The following is a 19,282-nucleotide window of genomic DNA, read 5'->3' on the forward strand; positions in this document are numbered from 1 at the left end:
CTCAACTAGTGTACGATGTTTCAATAGTGAACACATTAATTCCGCAATTATAACGTGTCATAAACACACACACATGTCACATAAATGCAAACAATAATCTAATTGTCATGAGATAAGTTTGTCACAGCTGTAGGCGATGTACGAGGTCGATCGGGTGACCGCTTAAACAGCTGTCTCCTACTCAGGGAGGGGGGAGGTACATCAATGCAGATATTTGGTGCAAATAATTTGGTGTCGGCATTTACACTAGAAAGAATAATGTTCAGCTGCCCCAGATCTTTGTCACTTTGCTTTAGTTGTGAGTTCACTTTCTGCATTTTTATCGTGAACATACAATGCATATAAATTACAGTTTTGACATGAAAATGTGAAAATCCACAATCAATACTTCTAACTACAGTAGACTCTCGTTAACCTTGGGATAGTGCAGCGCTACTTGGCCGGAACAGCGAGATGGCCGCATTTCAGAAAATAGCCGCGGCTTAAAAAGCGATCCCTACCTCGAATCTATTGATAAAATTTTGCGGTTCTGTCTCGAGGATAATGACTCATTTTGCTTTCTCTATTTTGTTATCTGCCAACCAAAACGTCATGTCCGGTCGTAATAAACGTCATATTAAAAACCTAGTTTAGGGCAGCCAGTACTGGCCAGTATACCGAAGAGCGAGTGGCCGCATTTCAGGACAAGTTTTATGCAGTGAACATCTAGCTAGCAATCCGTGTCAAACCAAATGGCCGGTATATCGAGGTGGCCGTACTTCAGAGAGCGAGAGTCTACTGTATTTATTCATCCACTGCCCCCACCCTCCTCCTTACTCAACCACAACTGCTGCCTAGGGAAAAAGTGCCAATGCCAATTCTACGTTACTTTCCACACAAGCACATGATGACCACCATACCTCTGCTGTTGCTTGGACTTTGCTCAGATTGTCGTTGACAGTGGTAAGGTTGTAGCAGATGGTGCGATATAGCCGTAGTATTCTGTTCATAATCCTCCGTCTCAGATCGACGTTCGTTTCTCGCAACTTTTTGTGAAGCAACCTACAAAGGTATGTATAGATTCTAAGAAAACTGGCATTACAATAAAGCTACGTACGATTGAGGGGCCGGATTATTGGAGTCCACTGAGGATTTCTGCGAGTGCCCAGGACTAGCACTGGCCGTTTCACTGGGTAAAACCAGGTGGACATCTGGGGGCTCTGTTGACCCATCAGGTTCATCCTCATCATCAGTTTCTGACTCCTCCCCAGCAACAATACCAGCTCCTTTCCCACGAGCGGTGTCTGGTTGAACGGTGGTGAGGGAGCCATCAGGAGTGAGTGTCAGAGCATGAATCTGGTCAGTGTTGATCTCTTCATCACTCTCAGTGTCCTCACCTTGAACCAGAGCCATACTGTTTGTGGTTAAGGTTATGGAGCAGTAGGTATATCCTAGCATAGATACTATAATTTATAGTATCTATGATCCTAGACTGAAAACCACTCCCTTAGCTCTGGGCTTTCTTTCTCCCGAGAGAAGGGGAGTGGTTTCCAGTCTAGGTATATCCTATGCTTACCATACTTATAATAATGCTGCATAGCTAGATGTAGGTGACTTACATAAGTTTCTGTGAGTCAAGTATGAACGTCTATATTTTATATACTCTAGCTTGAATTTTCTCTAGCTCTTGAGTTGTGTCACATGCAGATTGACGTCATCATATTTGCGCAATTATTGCGAAACAACACGAGGCAACGCTGCGACCTTTTCAACTAGCTGACTCATGCTGCCGTCAGGTTTTTCCCAACCGGATCACCACCAAGCAACTGCAGTGAAGTAACAGTTACCAATCGCAAGAGAGAAACCAATAATTATGCCAAAAAACAAGGGTAAGCTTAGGATTAGTACTTTAGTTGAGCACTTTCTTGTGTACACCATGGATCTAATGTGCTGTAACTTCCCTTACTCCGATCCCAGGAAAGGGAGGTAAGAATCGCCGTAGAGGCAAGAATGAGAATGAAAAGGAGAAGAGAGAGCTGATTTTCAAGGAGGATGGGCAGGAGTACGCTCAGGTCATCAAAATGTTGGGGAATGGTAGACTAGAAGCACACTGCTTCGATGGTACTCAGAGACTGTGTCACATCAGAGGAAAATTGCGGAAGAAGGTGAAGGAAAAGTAGTTGAGATTCGTTCATTATGTTGTGTTCTTGTCACGGAAATGTTGATCCCAACAATATATAAGCCCTAATTCGAACCAACTACTGAAATAATAATGGCCCAACCCACATTAAATGGAATTTTGGGCCCGGCCCCCTGACATTTTTTTGGTAACAAAAGTATCTATTTCGACTAACAAGGTGAACAGGTAGCACCATTAATTTTCTTTAGGGTAACTATTGGGGAATTTGTTGGGGAGAGTAAACTTAGAGTCAAACATTGTGGGAATAATTTTCGTTGTGAAACGTGTTTGTGTCCCTGTTGCACACATCAGTACTGTAGTGGTGTAAAAAGTGAAGAAACAAACTTTTAATGTTATACTCCTCTACAGGTGTGGATTAACCAGGGAGACATTGTCCTGATAGGGCTGAGAGACTACCAAGATGCAAAGGCTGACGTTATCCTCCGATACAATCCTGATGAAGCCAGGAACCTCAAAGCATATGGAGAGCTACCAGAAACTGGTGAGCTGGGTGGCAGTTGTTAGTCTACTTCTGGTAGGATCGTACTTATCTGGTAGAGGACATTTGCTAATAATTAGTGGGAATCGTGAATCAGGACAAGTTTGAAGGAAGTGGTGAACTAGCTTCCACAATAATTTGCATTCCTTTGATAGGAAACTCGCAATACTAACTATTAACTCTTTATCCCACCACCAGCTAAGCTGGCAGACCCTGGAGCATTTGAGCCTGATGATGAGGCTGATGTGGTGTTTGATGACATGGTGGATGATTATGACGATGAGGATGACGCCATTGATGCAGTGAGTTGTTACAGTAATTAGTTGCCTCCCGTATTTACTTACTTATATTTGTTTTGCTAATTAAAAGTGGAAGTGACCTAATAATTGAATAGTATACATGTTACTGTGGGCGCTATGTACAGAAAGGATAACTGTATCTCTTGAAGCACAAATAGAAAATGTGTGTGTAGGTGTTTCTTGAAGCACAGAATAGAAAATGTGTGAAGGTGTTTTTTGAATCACGGAATAGAAAATGTGTGTCAAGTTTAAGGTGTCTCTTCCTCTGTAGATATGAAGTGGAGGGCCATGCAGGCACTAAGCAGCAGCACTCATCATGCACAGCATTCATTGCCTTCATAAACTCTTCTCAATCAAGCTTTAACTGTTGTACAATGTATGTTTGAAAATTTAATTTTACTGTTTGTAGTGTTGAAAAACCTGCTAAAAAAGTTTATATAAAAATTAGGTATTGGTATTAGAGATCGCACAGTGTTCAAATGAGCTCCACACAAACAGCAATCCCCATTCCTCCGCCTACACACAGCGCTGCCACACCTTTCTTTCCACCTGATCGCATCAGAGCGTAGATTAGAGTAACCAGAATACGACAGCCAGATGCTCCAATAGGGTGTCCCAGAGCTAGTGCACCACCACATACATTCACCTGCGATACAGGTGTAGAACTGTTGTAATGTACAATCATAATACATGGGTAAACATCTCACAGAAAAATTATACTACGATGGTATGCAAAACAAGTATTACTTTATTGGTATCCAGACCAAGTTCTTTCACAACTGCCAAGGACTGAGCCGAAAATGCTTCATTCAGCTCGAACAAATCCACATCACCCACACACCAGCCGGCTTTGCTTAACTAAAGGGGAATAATTATAAAGTCAGACTCTCCATGCATGCACATTGTTATACAAGTGTACATGAGTGAACAATTAAATAAGAACTTACGGCTCCTCGCACAGCTGGTACTGGCCCCATTCCCATGATAGAGGGGTCCACTCCAGCCTGGGCCCAGGACACAACTTTTGCCAGAGGCTTGCTACATCCACACTCCACACACTCCTTGTTACCCAGCACAACAACTGCTGCACCATCATTGATCCCTGAGGCATTGCCAGCTGTTACTGTACCCGAGCCATCTTTGATAAATGCTGGTCGCAACTTGGCCAAGGTTTCTGTAGTGGTGCCATGACGAGGAAACTCGTCTTTTTCCAGAGTAGTTGTAGCTGGACATAGTGACGTACAATTATAAATTCACAACAAAATTTGCTCAAAGCATGCATAATAAAGATGTGTTGTGAATAGGCACATAATGGTTAGTATATACATCACATTATATGGGGGTTACCTTTTCTTGACTGTATAGTCACTGGAACGATCTCTTGAGCAAACAGGTTATCCTTTTGCGACTTTTCAGTTCTTTGTTGCGACACCGCAGCAAATTGGTCTTGGTCTTCCCTGGAGATATTGAATTGCTTAGCCACATTCTCAGCAGTGATCCCCATATGGTAACCATTGAAGGCGTCAGTGAGACCGTCTTTGATCATTGTGTCCACAAGAGAAGCGTCCCCAAATTTGACTCCATTTCTCATGTGAAGACAGTGAGCTGACTGCAGCAAAAAAGACAAAGGAATAATTATGATCAAGGGTGGGCAGTAAATTTAACGTCGATCAGACAATAAATTCTCATCTCATTTGAGAGTTGAAAACATCATTGATTCAAATGTCTACTACCACCTCACCACAATTATTAATAACCTCTAACCTGACTCATGCTCTCCTGTCCTCCTGCTACCACCAACTTAGCATCCCTGCTCCGAATGGCCTGGAATCCCATTGCAACTGCTTTGAGTCCCGACCCACACAACATGTTGATGCTTGTTGAAGGCACTTCTTTGGGCACTCCAGCTTCCATTGACGCTTGACGAGCAGGATTTTGACCACAGCCTGAGAGATTTTTGCAAAGATGGTTAGGTCTATAGCTTACTAGTAAAACCACACACACATACATACCTGCAGTGAGAACTTGGCCCATGCACACTTCGGACACATCCTCTGGCTTTATGCTGGCCCTCTTCAGCCCCTCTCTAATGGTAATGGCACCTAAAGAGTGAGCTGGTAGGGAAGACAGACCACCATTGAGGGTGCCTATGGGTGTCCTGACTGCACTCAAAATGTAGACTTCTTGATCATGTGAGAAAGACATAACTAGAATCTAGATCTAGTATCACTTTACAGCCCTTGCAATGAAGTTTGAAAAATGGGCTTTACAGGTAGGTGATATGAATTTTCTTCACTGGAATCATCAGATGAGATGGGAGCTGAAAGATGCACACATGGCCTGCAACAGTTTGATCACACCATGCAGAATGATCGAACCGGGAGGGTTCACTAAGTGGGCTCTAAATAAGACATAGTCATAGGTCTAATTAGAGCCCACTTAAGTACTTAGCTGAACCTGAAGTTGGGAGATTGATGGCAGCCAACCAGTATCCTAAGCTAGTTAAACGTCCAGCAAAGCCACCAGAACAATGGGGAAGAATTGATGTAAATTTTAGTTGACCTACTAAAGTAATCTAGCCCTATTTATAAATGTCAGAATTGTATTGCTCGTTTCGTAATTGTTGCACTCTACACTAATGCCCCTTTTCAACCTGTGAATGAGGTTAGGGTAGCTATATCATTTTGGTAGACATTAAAGGATTATCACAAGTCTACAATTTCTTTCCAGCGTTCTCAAGCCATTGAGAGATGGGGGAGCATGCGTGAGACTACGAACAAGCACTTCAAACTGACTCCCAAAACATCAGCCTATGGTATTCTGTGGGCTGGACTGGTCCCGTTGGCACTCCTTGCTCTTATCAAATGGGACACAAGACGCAGAGATATAAAGAAAGGTGTAAAGCCAAGAGAACATTTCTGAACATCATTGTAACTGTCAGTGTAGCTATTTCATTAATTTTATAATAAGTATGAGTGGATGTATCGAAGCCAGCACTTAGCCTAAGTCTAGGCACACCGTAAAAATATAATTATATCAATGTGATTATATTTCTGTTAAAAACAAAAATTGCTATAGCTAAAGAAATTTATTCAGGGATCGTACAGTTATCAATAATTTATCTTCATTTCCTTGAGAATGTTGTGTCGTTTGACATAGAGCGTCTAACTAAACTCCTCAAGCTCTGTTCAAACTGCTCCGTGGAGTCTCCTCCCCTCTCACTCACACTCATCTTTTCCAACTCCACCTGCAGCAACTTCAGTTCATCCTGTAATTTTTTTTAATGATAGCTTGAAGAAAGATACAAATTGCTCCTGGTAATATAAAACATTTCCGTAGTGTGTTTTGCGACAAGGATTACACTAATGCACATCAACTGTATATTCTACTCACTTGAGCATTTTGATACTCAGCTGATATCTCTTGCCGTTTAGTCTGCATGTTCGACAGCTGTTATAAAAAACATAATGAACAAAAATCATGGCAGGTGTCTTACTTGAGTCGTCGTTAACTTTGATTCTAGTGTTGTCTGTCTCAGCTCAAGAGTCCTGTAATCATGGATTTATTGTAGCCTTCCACCATATACATTATTAGGCATCTCACTCGATTTCCTTTGCTCCAGTTTTGTTCACTTCTACTATTTTTCCTTTCCTCTCCTTCTCTGTTTTCACCAGCTTAGCTGCAGTGCATTGGTTCAGTTTCTTCAACTGCTCAACTTCTAACTGCAACTTCTCCTTTTCCGTGTCCCCTTTTTCTTCACTAACCAACCCATGGACAGAAGACTGGACTTCGCCCCTCAAGCGGTCAACATCGCTGTGGATATTCTTGGACTCATGCTCTTGTACCTCTTTCTCTTTTGAAACATTATTTGGGGCTTTGTTGAGCTCACCAGCTTTTGCCTGACGATGAGCAGATTGAGTTTAGAATTATGTACCAGCATAGATATATTTAAGTCTTACTCTGAGCTCTGTGAGTTGCTTCAAGTGTTCTAAGTAGGCCAAATCATTGTCTGTACACCGGAGCCCAGGTAGCTTAGAAACGCCTGGCGACAAGGTGGCTGTAACAAAAACAGTGATTGTATATACGGGATAAAACGTGACTGAAATTTATATACACAATATATACACCTGTGACAAGAGGTGAAGCTGTTGATGTTATAGCTGCCGTAACCTCCCTACGTGGCGATTCGGCCCTAGTGAATCGTGACAAAGGGTGTGTTGGTGTCTTTATTCGCCTGGGTGTGCTCATATTTATATTCAGACAAGGCTGGACCTGAAATTGCTGGAACTGAACAGATGTGGACAACAATGCCTGGGTCTCGATCGGAGTGCGCGGTATCTCCCAATTAGTTGGAGGAGGACCCATATTGACATCTCTGTCACATGCATTGGTAGAGCTCTTCTGCTCAGAGGTTGCTGGGGGTGACCGCTGAAGGGATCGCTTTGGAGTGAAGCATACATCCTGAACCTCACGCAAAACACCTCCTACGTGGAATGATGTTACAGAATCTGACTTTAAAGGAGTGCATATCACAGTTTCGTTGCCGGATAATGTGTGTAATGGATCATTTTCGGTGTTTGTTTTTTCTGTGCAGTGCTGAGCAACGGACGTAGGAGACCTGCGCAGACCTCTCTTAGGAGTAAAACAGTCAGCTTGGTAGGACTGAAAGGAGGCTGACTTTAAAGGAGTGCATGTCACAGTTCTGCTGCTGGATAGTGTGTGTAATGGATCATTTTCGATGTCATTGTTTTCTGTGCAGTGCTGAGCAGCGAACGAAGACCTGCACATAGGAGTAAAACAATCAGCTTGGTAAGATTGAAACGAGGTTGAATCTGAAGGAGTGCATGTCACAGTTTCGTTGCCGGATAGTGTGTGTAGTGGATCATTTTCGATGTCGTTGTTTTCTGTGCAGTGCTGAGTTCGAGTACGAGTAGAGGACGAAGGAGACCTGCGCAGACCTCTCTTAGGAGTAAAACAGTCAGCTTGGTACGACTGAAAGAGATTTACAGCTATAAAATTGACAAGGAACTAGAAACAACTCACCCTCGATAGTGGACTAGTGCTCATGACTACTTTTTCAGCTGTTGGTTTGCACCTACTGATAACACTCTTTCAAATTTGATGTTCCCGGTAAATTTGCCTAATCAGCATTCACATGTTAATACGTATTTTTCCCACATTGAACGAATAAAAAATTTAATGGTGAAACATAAGTATTATAAATAATTACAATCAAAAAATACAGGCTATGGTCATAGGGGTCAATCGTGTTACTGTGTGCTTTAGTCCGTTTTCTCAATGAACACAGAATCTGCTTCAGATTCCTTAAGCCCCAAATTTCCAAATCTACTGAACGCCTGTGTCACCTCATCATCAAGTTCATCATCAGGATTGTAGTCATAGCTAGTATGAGGAGAAAGCTGACAGCCTCGTGTCAGGAAGCGTGAAAGTTTTCCACTCGAGGCAAGGATCAGTCCCAGGTAGGGAGCAGAGGGAGTAATAGGGCGAGTTAAGTACTCAGGATGGTACTGGACTCCAACATAATACGGATGATCTGCAGTAGAGAAGTAAGCAATAATGTCATTATCCTCTCAGTTTTTGTTGCAGTGCAGTACATGTGAGGTTTTGAATGACTATTAACATACCTTTCAGCTCCATGATTTCCATTCTTTTATTGTCAGTACTGTGGCCCACAAATATCATCCCTTTTTTCTCGATCTCTGTGATCATATTGGGGTTTATTTCGTAGCGATGCCTATGTCGTTCCTCCACAAATTTGTAATCTGAAGTGCTACCGAACTGGTAGAGTTTCTCTGTGGGGTGCAGTGGAATTTAATTACAATGTACATAATTATAGCTATGAGACTACAGAGCATTAATGAAGGCAGACCTATATATCTGCATAGGAGTGAAAGGAAAATTGTGTACATTACACCATAGTTATAACATTGGCAGGTACCATAATATTATAGCGTGAAATTTTCGCAGATTTCGTGGGTTAGCAATCCTACACAAAAATTAAGTCCACGAAAATTGTTCTTTAATTAGAATTATCAACTATAACAGGCACAGATTTAAAGGTGTGGCTTCAGGTAAGCAGTCATTCCGCGAACATTGTGCATCGAAATGCTTTTAGAGGCCATTCCACGAAATATAAATGCCTCGAAAATTTCGCGCTATTACATTAGACAGATGAGCCATTTGAACGTAGTTGGAGGTTTATAATTTGGTGTCTCAGGCAATGACGCAATGCTGGCAATGACGTTGTGTCCACCGGAAAACTTTAATTTGACGGTTAAATTTGGTAAAATCCGCCAACGGCCAAATCAAAACACCCACCAAATGTTCCAGTTATACGGTACATGCATGGCTCGATGAAGACAGCATTACATAAGAGATAACTTACTGAGTAAAGAGTCATTGGTCTTGAATAGTGTTTTTCGCTTGCCCAGCCTCATAGTGGCCCCCATCTGACCAGGGTTGTGCTCTGGCATCTCTATGACAACAGGGTTTGTGGTGGATGGATCAAACTCAGTGGAGTTGGCATCTTTCAGGCCCAAAACATTACGAGCAAACTCTATCACTGCAATCTGCATTCCCAGACACACACCTGCATGAGACAAGAGCTACATTGATCAACATGGTACATGTTTTTCCAACGTTGCACTGACAATAAATGGAATGCTTGCTCAGGCAAAAAAGTTGATCCTCACGGTTACATTCAGTTGAAGAAATTCAGACACATCATTGCAAGCAGTGAAAATGTATAGATAAAACCATAATCTACACTCACCAAGAAACGGTAATTTTCTTTCCCTGGCAAATTTAGCAGCTACCACCATGCCCTCTGTACCACGTGTGCCAAAACCACCTGGCACGATTAAGCCCTGAGCCTCTGACAACAACTTCCAGGCCTCAAAGTACTTGGGCGGATTCTTTTGAAGCGAGTCTCCTTCAAGATCGTCTGCTTCCACACATGCCAGGACCAATCGATGTCTACAGAGGAGAGATGCGTGTTTGAGGGCTTTAATGACAGACGTGTAGGCATCCTCGAGTTTAGTGTACTTGCCCACCAGCACAATACGGACTTCCTTTGAGTGCGAGTCATATCTGTCAGAGGGAATAATAATAATCATGTAGGATGTACATAATTATGTTCAAACAGGATGCTGAAAATGTAGCGATTGCTACACCTCACGGCAAGCATTTATATACACAACCACTAAGCCAATCAGATTTACTGTAATTATACACGAGACATAACTATCACTCTTGTTACCTGTCTGCAAGGTTTTTCCACTGGTGTAGAGTGATTTTTGGTTGCGGTGAAGGAGGAGAGATGGCCAGTCTCTTGACGAGGAACTGAAGGATACCTTGCTGCTCTAGGAGCAGGGGAACTCGATAGATAGAGGAACAGTCTTGCACTCCAAGAACCTGCATATCAGAAGTACTTGTGAATATATTCACTGGTTATACGTTATACCAGTTTTACATGACATAAAAGAGGAGTGTTGTCATTATAATTATGTACATATGTACATAGACGATTGATACATAGAGAGAAAAGAGCAGTCTAATTATGGTAATGTTTCAGCTTAGCTCCCTGCTGGTGGTGTTGTATGGAGACTATTTTGGCGTGCTACACACACTGACCTGATCAGGAGGAACATGGCAAAAGTTAGAAACTTTTTCTTTCACAGAATCTGAGACAGGGTTCTTGCTTCGACACACAATCTATAGCAAATACAAATTACTGAACATGTTGTGCATTCCTTAATTTCACTCACCACATCAGGACTTAACCCGAGTCCACGCAACTGACGCACACTGTTTTGAGTAGGTTTGGTTTTCTGTTCTCCAGTTGAACTAGGCTGTAAACAAAAAGACGATAAACATCTAGTTCAAGCAGCCACAATAAACTTGTGCTCACCTGTGGAACCAGACTGACATGAATGTTAGTAAAGTTCTGATGCCCTACTCTGAACTGGAACTGTCTGAAAGCCTCTACAAAAGGCATGCCCTCAATGTCTCCTATGGTACCGCCAAGCTAAGGGGAATAATGATAGAAACCTTTTTACATAATACAATATTTCACTGGTATCCCGATTGATGAACTCCTGATGTATGTAACTAGCTCTAACATAGCAGGGATTAACTAATAAGCTGAACATTACGTATAGATTTAAACTACACGTGCATTTACCCGCAAGATTATAGCTGCACCAGAGCAATTCTCAAGAAAGAACAGCTAACCAACACCTTACCTCTATTACACAGATGTCAGGCGTTTCGTCATTTTTTCCCACAGGTATCCGCGCAACTCTCTGTACCCATTCCTGAATCGCATCTGTTACGTGTGGTACCACTGCAAATATTAAATCAAACACCACAAATGAAAACTTTTACTCTGCCGATTACATGGTAATTAATAATAGTCGTAGATTAAAAACCACCAATAATCCACCATTGACTACTCACCCTGCACAGTTTTTCCCAGGTAGTCTCCTTTTCTCTCTTTCTGGATGACATGTTGGTAGATTTTCCCAGTGGTTATATTGTTGTCCCGATGGAGGGTCACATCCAGAAATCGTTCGTAGTTTCCCAGGTCAAGATCGACCTCACCACCATCATCTAGCACAAACACTTCTCCTGAGAGAAGACAATAATAAGCACTAGTCTGCATCGTATCATAAGAAGAAAAACACAGCTAGCCTACTCCAACAAAAAAATAACGGGGTCTGTTTTGTTTTTGCAACGATGCAGGGTAAACCATGATTTATTATAATAACTATCAGTCCATAAGGAAGAAGAGACAGGTTTTTTAATAAAGACGATTTTGTGGTCCTACTACAGTGGAAGCTTCTCACATATAGGAACTAAAACACATTCAACTGACCATGCTCATAAGGAGAGAAAGTCCCAGCATCGATGTTGAGATAGGGATCAATCTTGATGGCTGTCACTTTGAGGCCCACTGACTTGAGGAGAGTCCCAATGCTGCTGGTGATGACACCTTTGCCCACGCCACTGATAACACCTCCACTGACCAGCAGGTACTTCATGTCTTTTTTGGAGTCTCCACAAACTGGAGACGCACTAGTGTTGGAGGTCATTGTGTCATCTACATATAAAAATACAATCCAGGTGACACAATTTGTGGATATTGGAGATAATTTAATAGACTTAGGAAGCTTTAATACAAGAAACCAGGTAACTTACAGATAGGAGAAGGTAGGAATACAATGATCACACAATATGGCTCTATGCGCTCTAGCTCTATCGATTATCCTGGCCTTCGCGCCGTTTTTATAATTAATGGAATGCCACGTGGGTAAGAAGAATTTATTCACACCTGCTGACAATTGGAGCAAACTACGCATGCGCATTGTAATGTGCTCCCCTGATTGCCCAAGACAGTTCGGGAAAAGATGAGTCAGGGTGGTACTGGTCCTTCAAGTGGTAGGGGGAGAGCTAGAGGGAGTGGTTGGAGAGGTGGATTCAGGGGATCCCGTGGCAGTTACAGAGGTTGGAGGAGAGGAACTGGTTACCATGGCAACCGCGAGACCTCGAATGGTGGTGAGAGATACATGTAAAGTGTTTCAGTAGCCTCGAGACCAGGCCGTTCGTTGTCTGAAAGAACGTCTGGTCAATTCCAATGTAGAACTCGTCTAATTGGTCCAGGAATTTCTTGGACCAATAATTGCCCGCAACCATACTTGCCCGTGAATATCATTATGATGCTTACAGTAACGTGCAGCTAGCTATAGTATTGTTGTGTTTGGGATTACCTCAATCATGTTCACAACTACGCCTAACCACTCACTGACTCAGCTAAACAAGTTCTACATTGGAACTTGACCAGGCGTTCTGTCGGACAACAAACGGCCTGGTCTCGAGGCTAGTGTTTCAGATCCTTAACTTTTGTTTCATTATAGCTCTTGGTACTTCAAGTTATCAGCCTCGACTGGTACAAACCAGCTTAGTCAGCTGCCCATACCCAAGATGGAACACATACCTACCATATGAGGGTTAGCATGCTTGTGCACATACTTGAGAGTATCTTAATACAATTTCTGTTTGGTCCCACAGATTACTCTGAGAGCTCCCCAGCAGTGTTTGTCATTAAAACATTCGTGGGATATTTTGAGTCACATTTAGTTGAGTATAACATAGTGAGTTGAAATTGACCATTAGTAGTCTAGTCTATTTCTATCTAGTGGATTTTGATCAGGTGATACACTATAGTGGTTAAGTCTGCATCATCACAGGATGAAATAGAGGCGACAGGCTCCCTTCCACTAGACTACTCCACACTACTCTCTGATGCTACTGTGCAACGCTTAAGGAGTAACATTGCTGAAGATATCATCAACCATCCTGAAAGGACATTAAACTCAGTTGCTCTGGCTCTTCATACTGTAAGAACACTTTTGTATTGTAGAGCAATACCTGCGAATGTAGTATGCATGCATGCAATGCCATTTACGTGTACAGTTGTATGTAGGGGACGATCAATCCAATCCACTTCTATACAACCTTGTCAGATACTAATACTAATTGATTGTACATCGTAGCATTAATACATCTCTATGTTACTCCAGTTGTTGTCAAGATCTCTCAGTGGTGAATCAGACAAGAACATTGATAGTGAGGAGGCTTCGTTTGATCGGCCACGGTTCTACATTAGACTTTTCAACTTTGAACCTGTTCTCCCACTGAAGCATCTAAAAGCTTCTCAATACGGTGAGAGCCAAATAGATTATAACAAAGTAAAGTATGCGGTTCTTACATTTTTAAGCAAAATGATATCGCTGCTATTGTCAATTTGTGTATGGATGTTTAGAGCTTTTTCTCTTGCTATAATTATAATGTGTATGTACCGTATTACTAACGAGCATCAAACAAAATTATGCAAACTTTGCGTTGATCAATTTGCAAAAATAAAATCGCAAACTTACACGATCCTTATTAGTTAAATCGTAAACGGTCAATTTCTGCTGATTTGGCTCATTCTCAAAGGTAATTCACCAGCAAAATACCTGTAGGTAAAGATCGTGATAAATAACACTTGCATTGCAGGAAAGTGTGTGACAGTGCAAGGTACTGTTGTGAGAGTGAGTAACATTCAGCCGCTGGTCACCACCATGGCCTTCAGGTGCTCCCTCTGTCAATCTACTATCACTGTACACCTCCCTGACGGCAAATACAAACAGCCAGCGAAGGTTAATGTGTGATGGTGATTGAGTATGTAGTGGTCCTGTGGTGTAACGGTTAGCACCTGAGACTCTGAATCTCAAGATCCGAGTTCAAATCTCGGCAGAACCTTTTATACATACTGTTGTTAATTTTTGCTCCAGTGTTTGGACAAGGAGTGCCGTGGCAAGATGTTTACCCCATTGAGGAGCTCACCTCTAACCCAGACTATAGACTGGCAAACAATCAGGTTGGTGTAATACACGTCCATCAGATCATTAGAATTCCAAATCTCGTAAATAATTATAAAAGTGCATGTTATATACTTGCCTTCCTGCAGAGTGCAGGAACTAGCCAGTGATGATCGTCGAGAGGCTGGTAGAATCCCACGCACTGTAGAGTGTGAGCTGACTGCTGACCTGGTTGACTCTTGTGTGCCTGGAGATATGGTCACCATCACAGCTATTGTCAAGGCAACTGGGTCTGAAGAAGGTGAAACTCAATAAAATAAAAAAGATGTGAAAATTAGCTTATTATTCCCTGTAGCTGGTAGAACAAAGTCCACCAAGGACAAATGTATGTTCCTACTTTACCTCAATGCTGTATCGGTCACTAACAACAAGACTGGAGGAGATGCCTCCCATGGATTACACATGGAGTTTTCAACAAAGGTGACGGTTTGAGGCATTTGAAAAATTTACCTCATGCTAAGAGAAAGAAGATCATTGTTCTCATTTCAGGATTACTATGCAATTCAAGAGATTCACTCAGAAAAGAGTATTTTCAAGCTGATTGTCGGGTAGGTCGTTCATTAGTAATAGTACTGCTGTGACCTAATATATACATGTACCATACATCTCATAATTATGTCCTCTTGCACTACCCAGATCTCTTTGTCCCACTATCTACGGTCATGAGCTGGTTAAAGCAGGACTAGTCCTGGGGCTCTTTGGAGGAGCTCAGAAGTACACAGATTTGCTGGTGCATATAATTATAATGCTGGTGCATATAATTATAATGCTTTCTATGCTGTGCTCTGCGTCTATATTGTATCTAACGCATTAATCTAGAACAATCTACCGATTCGTGGTGATCCCCACATCCTAGTGGTAGGAGATCCTGGTCTGGGCAAGAGTCAGGTTAGGCTCATTATATGCAAATGAGTGTGTACTGCATGTCCTATCCAGATGCTGCAGGCAGCTGCAAATGTAGCTCCACGTGGGGTGTATGTGTGTGGTAACACTACCACCTCCTCCGGGTTAACAGTGACCCTCAACAGAGATGGGGGATCAGGCAACTATACTTTGGAGGCCGGGGCACTTGTACTAGCCGATCAAGGTTGGGTTCCGTACATTTATAGTTGAAGTGTAGATTAATGTAGAATCAGTACATAATACATGTAGTCTTCCTTATAGCAGTACCTTGGATATTGCACTCACATAATTAAGGCTTTTTCTTAAATTCATTTAGGATGCTGTTGTATTGATGAGTTTGACAAGATGGGCAGTCAGCATCAAGCTCTTCTGGAAGCCATGGTGAGTGTTTACCTAGTCCAGTGCTGTATCTGTGGTTGAATGTTGAGTGCACTTTAGGAGCAGCAGAGCATCAGTATTGCGAAGGCGGGCATTGTGTGCAGCCTTCCTGCTCGTACGTCCATTTTTGCAGCTGCTAACCCAGTTGGAGGTCACTACAACAAAGCAAAGACAGTCTCAGAGAACCTGAAGTAAGTGTATGTGATTCATATCCCTTATGAATGTAGATTCTCTGTAGTATTCATTGTATAGCGTTATATAGACAGTTTGCAAAGTTTCGTATTGACGCTGAACATTCTCATTTAATTGTGCAATTGACTTAGAACTCGTGATAATTATTATACATGTCTTACTCATCAGTCGCAATAATTATTTTTTAACCCAGGATGAACGGTGCCCTTCTCTCGCGATTTGACCTCGTATTCATCCTGCTGGACAGACCAGACCAAGACCATGACACAAGACTCTCGGAGCATGTTATGGCTATGCACTCGAGAGGTCAGGGATCACCAATCTTACAAACTACGGCTAGGAAGACCAGTGGCGTGAGTAATATAGCAACCATGATTTATTTGTAACTCAAAATAAATAAAAAAAACGAATGCTAACTGAATGTATGTCTCTTCATTGTGCATTCAATTACGTTGGACCCATGTTAAACATTCTCCTGCAGGGTGGGATTGAGAGTAGCATCAATGAGAGCTCCCTGCTGCTGATGGGGGAGGATGATACTTTACTGCTGGAGCGACTCAAACTTAAATCAACAGAGGACTTTGACCCTGTACCCCCTCAGCTGCTCAGAAAATACATTGGCTATGCCAGAAAGTACGTCCACCCCATCTTAAGCGAAGAGGCAGCTGATGTCCTGCAGGTATGAATAGTATGTTACCCATCACAGTCAAGATAATTGCAGTTTATAGGTATAGCTAGTGACATAATCAGTGTTTTCACAAATCCCTTTGCTATTGTCCTGCATGCGCTGGATAACAAGTTGATAACAGATAAGGTGTCACGTACTGTGTGTTCACACTAATCTAGATTGAATTCCAAACCAAATTACAAGCTTGGTGTAAAATGGTGTTCTCATAGTTTTCACACACATGCAATGCATGTCCTCATATTACATTTCCTAGCTGATGTTTAGGGGTGCATCATCAATCTTTTGCTTTAGAAATTCTACTTGGAATTGCGCCAGGCGAGACAAACCAGTGACAGCACTCCCATCACCACACGACAACTGGAGTCACTCATCCGTCTGACCGAAGCAAGGGCTCGTCTAGAGCTCAGAGAGACAGCCTCAGGACAAGACGCTAAGGATGTGGTGGAGGTGATGAAGTACAGTATGTTTGATACGTTCAGTGATCAGTTTGGAATGGTGGACTTTCAAAGATCTCAGCATGGATCGGGAATGAGCCACAGGGCGAAAGTAAGTATTCTTCTGTCATAACTGATACGTATATAATTTGTATGAATTTTCCAGGCTAAAAAGTATATAAATGAGTTGACTCATGAGGCTGAGATCAATGCTAGCTCACTGTTCACAACCCAGCAGCTCCGAGATGTGGCAAAGGTATGTGTTACTAAACTAAAAATTTATGGCATAATAAATTATGTTCAAACTGTCATGACTATGCACAGAGGATTGGTGTGGGTAGTCAGGAATTTGATGACTTGATCTGCTCTCTCAACAACCAAAACTACCTTCTGAAGAAAGGTCCTGGTCGATACCAGCTACAAACTGCTAGCTGTTTGTGAGCATCACTGAATCACATAACATACATGTATCATTTTTACACAATAATTATACACACATCATTATTGCTACATGTATTTTAATTGACAGAATGACTATTACGTTTGAGGGTAATTCTTGTTAGAGTAAAAATTAACTGATGTCTCATTTTGCGGTAGAAAATTTAATGTGCTAAACAAACACTGCTAATAAAATATAATAATTCACTATAAAATCAGTTTCTGATATCCCTAGTGGCACTAGGTACAGTCACTTTGAGGCCTTCCAAGTCTTTGCCCACCAGAATCTGACAGCCCAGCCTAGACCTGGAATTAGAGATACGAGCAAAATGTTACTGATCTGATTCAGATGAACACCGTGCTGTACTATATAATTATAATTATAGATCTACCACATAAATGCTGAACATGCATGCACGACTTGTGCAGTCACGTTTAACTATTATACTGTACATGTATTTATAGCGAGAGGTCGAAACTTAAAGGTGGGGGATTATCTGTAATGAAAAGAGGATGTTCATGTCATCTGTTGATTTCCTAAAGCCATACTAGACACTAGCTATATTGCAGCAGGATAGTGATGCAACTACAATAATCCGGTCACTCTTGGGACAGCTGGAGTCTAGCGAGGTGGCTGCATTTCAGCCACAGCTAAAAGGTGATCCTACTACTTTGAATCTACGACTAATTTTGCAGTTCTGTCTCGAGGATATAATTATAGGATAACGAATCATTATAATTTATTATGCTCTCTATTTAAGTGTAATCTTTTATCTGCCAAACCACACCCAAAACGTCATATCTGGCCACATTAAACGTATACAATTACATTGGAAACTTATATTGAGGCAGCCAGAACTGACAATTAGCGAGAGTCTACTGTACAGTGGAAACGCTGAATAAACGACACGTTGGGAGAAGCACTTATAAGGAGGTGAAATATGGAGGCCAAAATAATGGTGCCATGAAAGAGTGTAGGCGTTGTCTGCATGGTCCCTGTTGCGAGGGGTCCATTATAATTTTAGCTGTTAAACCAGTGGTATAACTAATAAGTAGTATAGTGGGTTATTTTTTAGGAGAGCACAAATATTTACCCACGAATGAAGCGATCATTGATCACCTTTCCTACAGTGCACATAACAGCCACTGACTGAATATTGCTCAACAACGAATTACCCGCTATACGGTATTCAATACACACGATTGTTTGCATACGTGTCGGTAGGATGGTAGGCAAGGTCCAACATGTCTTGCTCTTCCTCCGTCAGTGGGTCCAAGATTTTGTCAAACCACTCAGGGTCCAAGATGAGGTGACAAGTGGAGCAGGACAGGGTGCCTTCACAAGCACCCTCCACGTCTATATCAAATTCTTTGGCTACTTCCAGAAGGGTGTCTCCTATTTTAGCTTGGACTGTGTGTACGTCCCCGTCTCTGTCAGTAAAGATGATCGGTACACTACAGAGAGATGGGAGGAGAGATATATATAGAGCAATATATCTGTGTATTTAATACCACTTTACTTACGTTTTCTTGGATAGGCTGGGCAAACTGCTACTAAATGATCTAAGCAGAATAGTTGAACGTTCCTCTATACAATGAGAGGGCCTGACCATACTGCTGCTCGATAATACTGACATTGCTCTCATTGTAGGCAGCTGTAGACTGGGTAGTAGCAGGGAACTTCTGCTGAGAAAATTTCTGAGGATATTCGTCATTCTTAGAGGTAGATCTAGACTTAAGTGTGACTCTCTAACTTATAAAGCAGGCTAGGCCTAGCATCTACTATCTATGCTAGCATGCGCTATGCAATGATGAAACTTGCACTGTTGTATTATTTTATAATAATACC

General features: G+C 41.9%; 7 protein-coding genes and 2 non-coding genes across 11 annotated transcripts in view; 3 read left to right on the plus strand and 6 right to left on the minus strand.

Annotated features, from left to right (window-relative positions):
* The window catches only part of LOC135350327 (chromatin modification-related protein MEAF6-like), a 62,724-nt gene that overhangs the window by 34,136 nt on the left and 9,306 nt on the right, over positions 1-19,282 (minus strand). The window lies entirely within an intron of this gene.
* Positions 19-1,711, minus strand: LOC135350321 (uncharacterized). Its single transcript, XM_064549074.1, has 4 exons — positions 1,599-1,711; positions 1,097-1,393; positions 900-1,041; positions 19-311 (listed from the first exon to the last, which is right to left on the minus strand). Exons 2-4 carry the CDS (start codon positions 1,390-1,392, stop codon positions 99-101), a joined length of 651 nt encoding a protein of 216 aa, XP_064405144.1. The 5' UTR covers position 1,393; positions 1,599-1,711; the 3' UTR covers positions 19-98.
* Positions 1,708-3,403, plus strand: LOC135350329 (eukaryotic translation initiation factor 1A-like). The gene is made up of 5 exons (XM_064549082.1): positions 1,708-1,868; positions 1,957-2,144; positions 2,528-2,660; positions 2,856-2,959; positions 3,228-3,403. Exons 1-5 carry the CDS (start codon positions 1,853-1,855, stop codon positions 3,231-3,233), a joined length of 447 nt encoding a protein of 148 aa, XP_064405152.1. The 5' UTR covers positions 1,708-1,852; the 3' UTR covers positions 3,234-3,403.
* LOC135350305 (acetyl-CoA acetyltransferase, cytosolic-like) lies at positions 3,316-5,371 on the minus strand. The gene is made up of 6 exons (XM_064549055.1): positions 4,969-5,371; positions 4,721-4,902; positions 4,304-4,565; positions 3,904-4,181; positions 3,704-3,814; positions 3,316-3,602 (listed from the first exon to the last, which is right to left on the minus strand). The coding sequence occupies exons 1-6, from the start codon at positions 5,159-5,161 to the stop codon at positions 3,432-3,434; spliced, it is 1,197 nt and encodes a 398-aa protein (XP_064405125.1). The 5' UTR covers positions 5,162-5,371; the 3' UTR covers positions 3,316-3,431.
* LOC135350294 (CTP synthase 2-like) lies at positions 5,927-12,069 on the minus strand. 3 transcript variants are annotated; one of them, XM_064549041.1, is made up of 17 exons: positions 11,853-12,069; positions 11,435-11,605; positions 11,221-11,321; positions 10,887-11,003; positions 10,744-10,827; positions 10,610-10,690; positions 10,236-10,390; positions 9,750-10,066; positions 9,363-9,566; positions 8,602-8,769; positions 8,000-8,510; positions 7,084-7,948; positions 6,916-7,013; positions 6,560-6,855; positions 6,453-6,504; positions 6,350-6,391; positions 5,927-6,224 (listed from the first exon to the last, which is right to left on the minus strand). In XM_064549041.1, the coding sequence occupies exons 1-11, from the start codon at positions 12,067-12,069 to the stop codon at positions 8,239-8,241; spliced, it is 1,887 nt and encodes a 628-aa protein (XP_064405111.1). In that variant the 3' UTR covers positions 5,927-6,224; positions 6,350-6,391; positions 6,453-6,504; positions 6,560-6,855; positions 6,916-7,013; positions 7,084-7,948; positions 8,000-8,238. The 3 variants fall into 3 exon arrangements, with proteins under 3 accessions (XP_064405111.1, XP_064405110.1, XP_064405112.1); XM_064549040.1 differs by having other exon boundaries at positions 6,350-6,406; positions 11,853-12,018; XM_064549042.1 differs by lacking the exons at positions 8,602-8,769; positions 9,363-9,566; positions 9,750-10,066; ... (5 more) ...; positions 11,435-11,605; positions 11,853-12,069 and having other exon boundaries at positions 6,350-6,406; positions 8,000-8,125.
* LOC135350711 (small nucleolar RNA SNORD36) lies at positions 9,641-9,709 on the minus strand. The gene has a single exon (XR_010399241.1). It is a non-coding gene; the product is annotated as a small nucleolar RNA SNORD36 (small nucleolar RNA).
* On the plus strand, positions 12,385-17,554 carry LOC135350291 (DNA helicase MCM8-like). Its single transcript, XM_064549037.1, has 20 exons — positions 12,385-12,532; positions 12,892-12,984; positions 13,046-13,128; positions 13,225-13,374; positions 13,558-13,699; positions 14,036-14,178; positions 14,314-14,399; positions 14,490-14,641; positions 14,696-14,820; positions 14,890-14,948; positions 15,037-15,130; positions 15,220-15,288; positions 15,337-15,487; positions 15,620-15,684; positions 15,742-15,872; positions 16,067-16,226; positions 16,355-16,552; positions 16,853-17,107; positions 17,162-17,251; positions 17,320-17,554. The coding sequence occupies exons 1-20, from the start codon at positions 12,385-12,387 to the stop codon at positions 17,434-17,436; spliced, it is 2,511 nt and encodes an 836-aa protein (XP_064405107.1). The 3' UTR covers positions 17,437-17,554.
* Positions 14,210-14,281, plus strand: Trnaq-cug (transfer RNA glutamine (anticodon CUG)). The gene has a single exon. It is a non-coding gene; the product is annotated as a tRNA-Gln (tRNA).
* On the minus strand, positions 17,561-19,277 carry LOC135350325 (2Fe-2S ferredoxin-like). Its single transcript, XM_064549078.1, has 3 exons — positions 18,958-19,277; positions 18,649-18,888; positions 17,561-17,739 (listed from the first exon to the last, which is right to left on the minus strand). Exons 1-3 carry the CDS (start codon positions 19,146-19,148, stop codon positions 17,649-17,651), a joined length of 522 nt encoding a protein of 173 aa, XP_064405148.1. The 5' UTR covers positions 19,149-19,277; the 3' UTR covers positions 17,561-17,648.

The sequence above is a fragment of the Halichondria panicea genome, chromosome 16 (assembly GCF_963675165.1).
Source record: "Halichondria panicea chromosome 16, odHalPani1.1, whole genome shotgun sequence".
Lineage (NCBI taxonomy): Eukaryota > Metazoa > Porifera > Demospongiae > Suberitida > Halichondriidae > Halichondria > Halichondria panicea.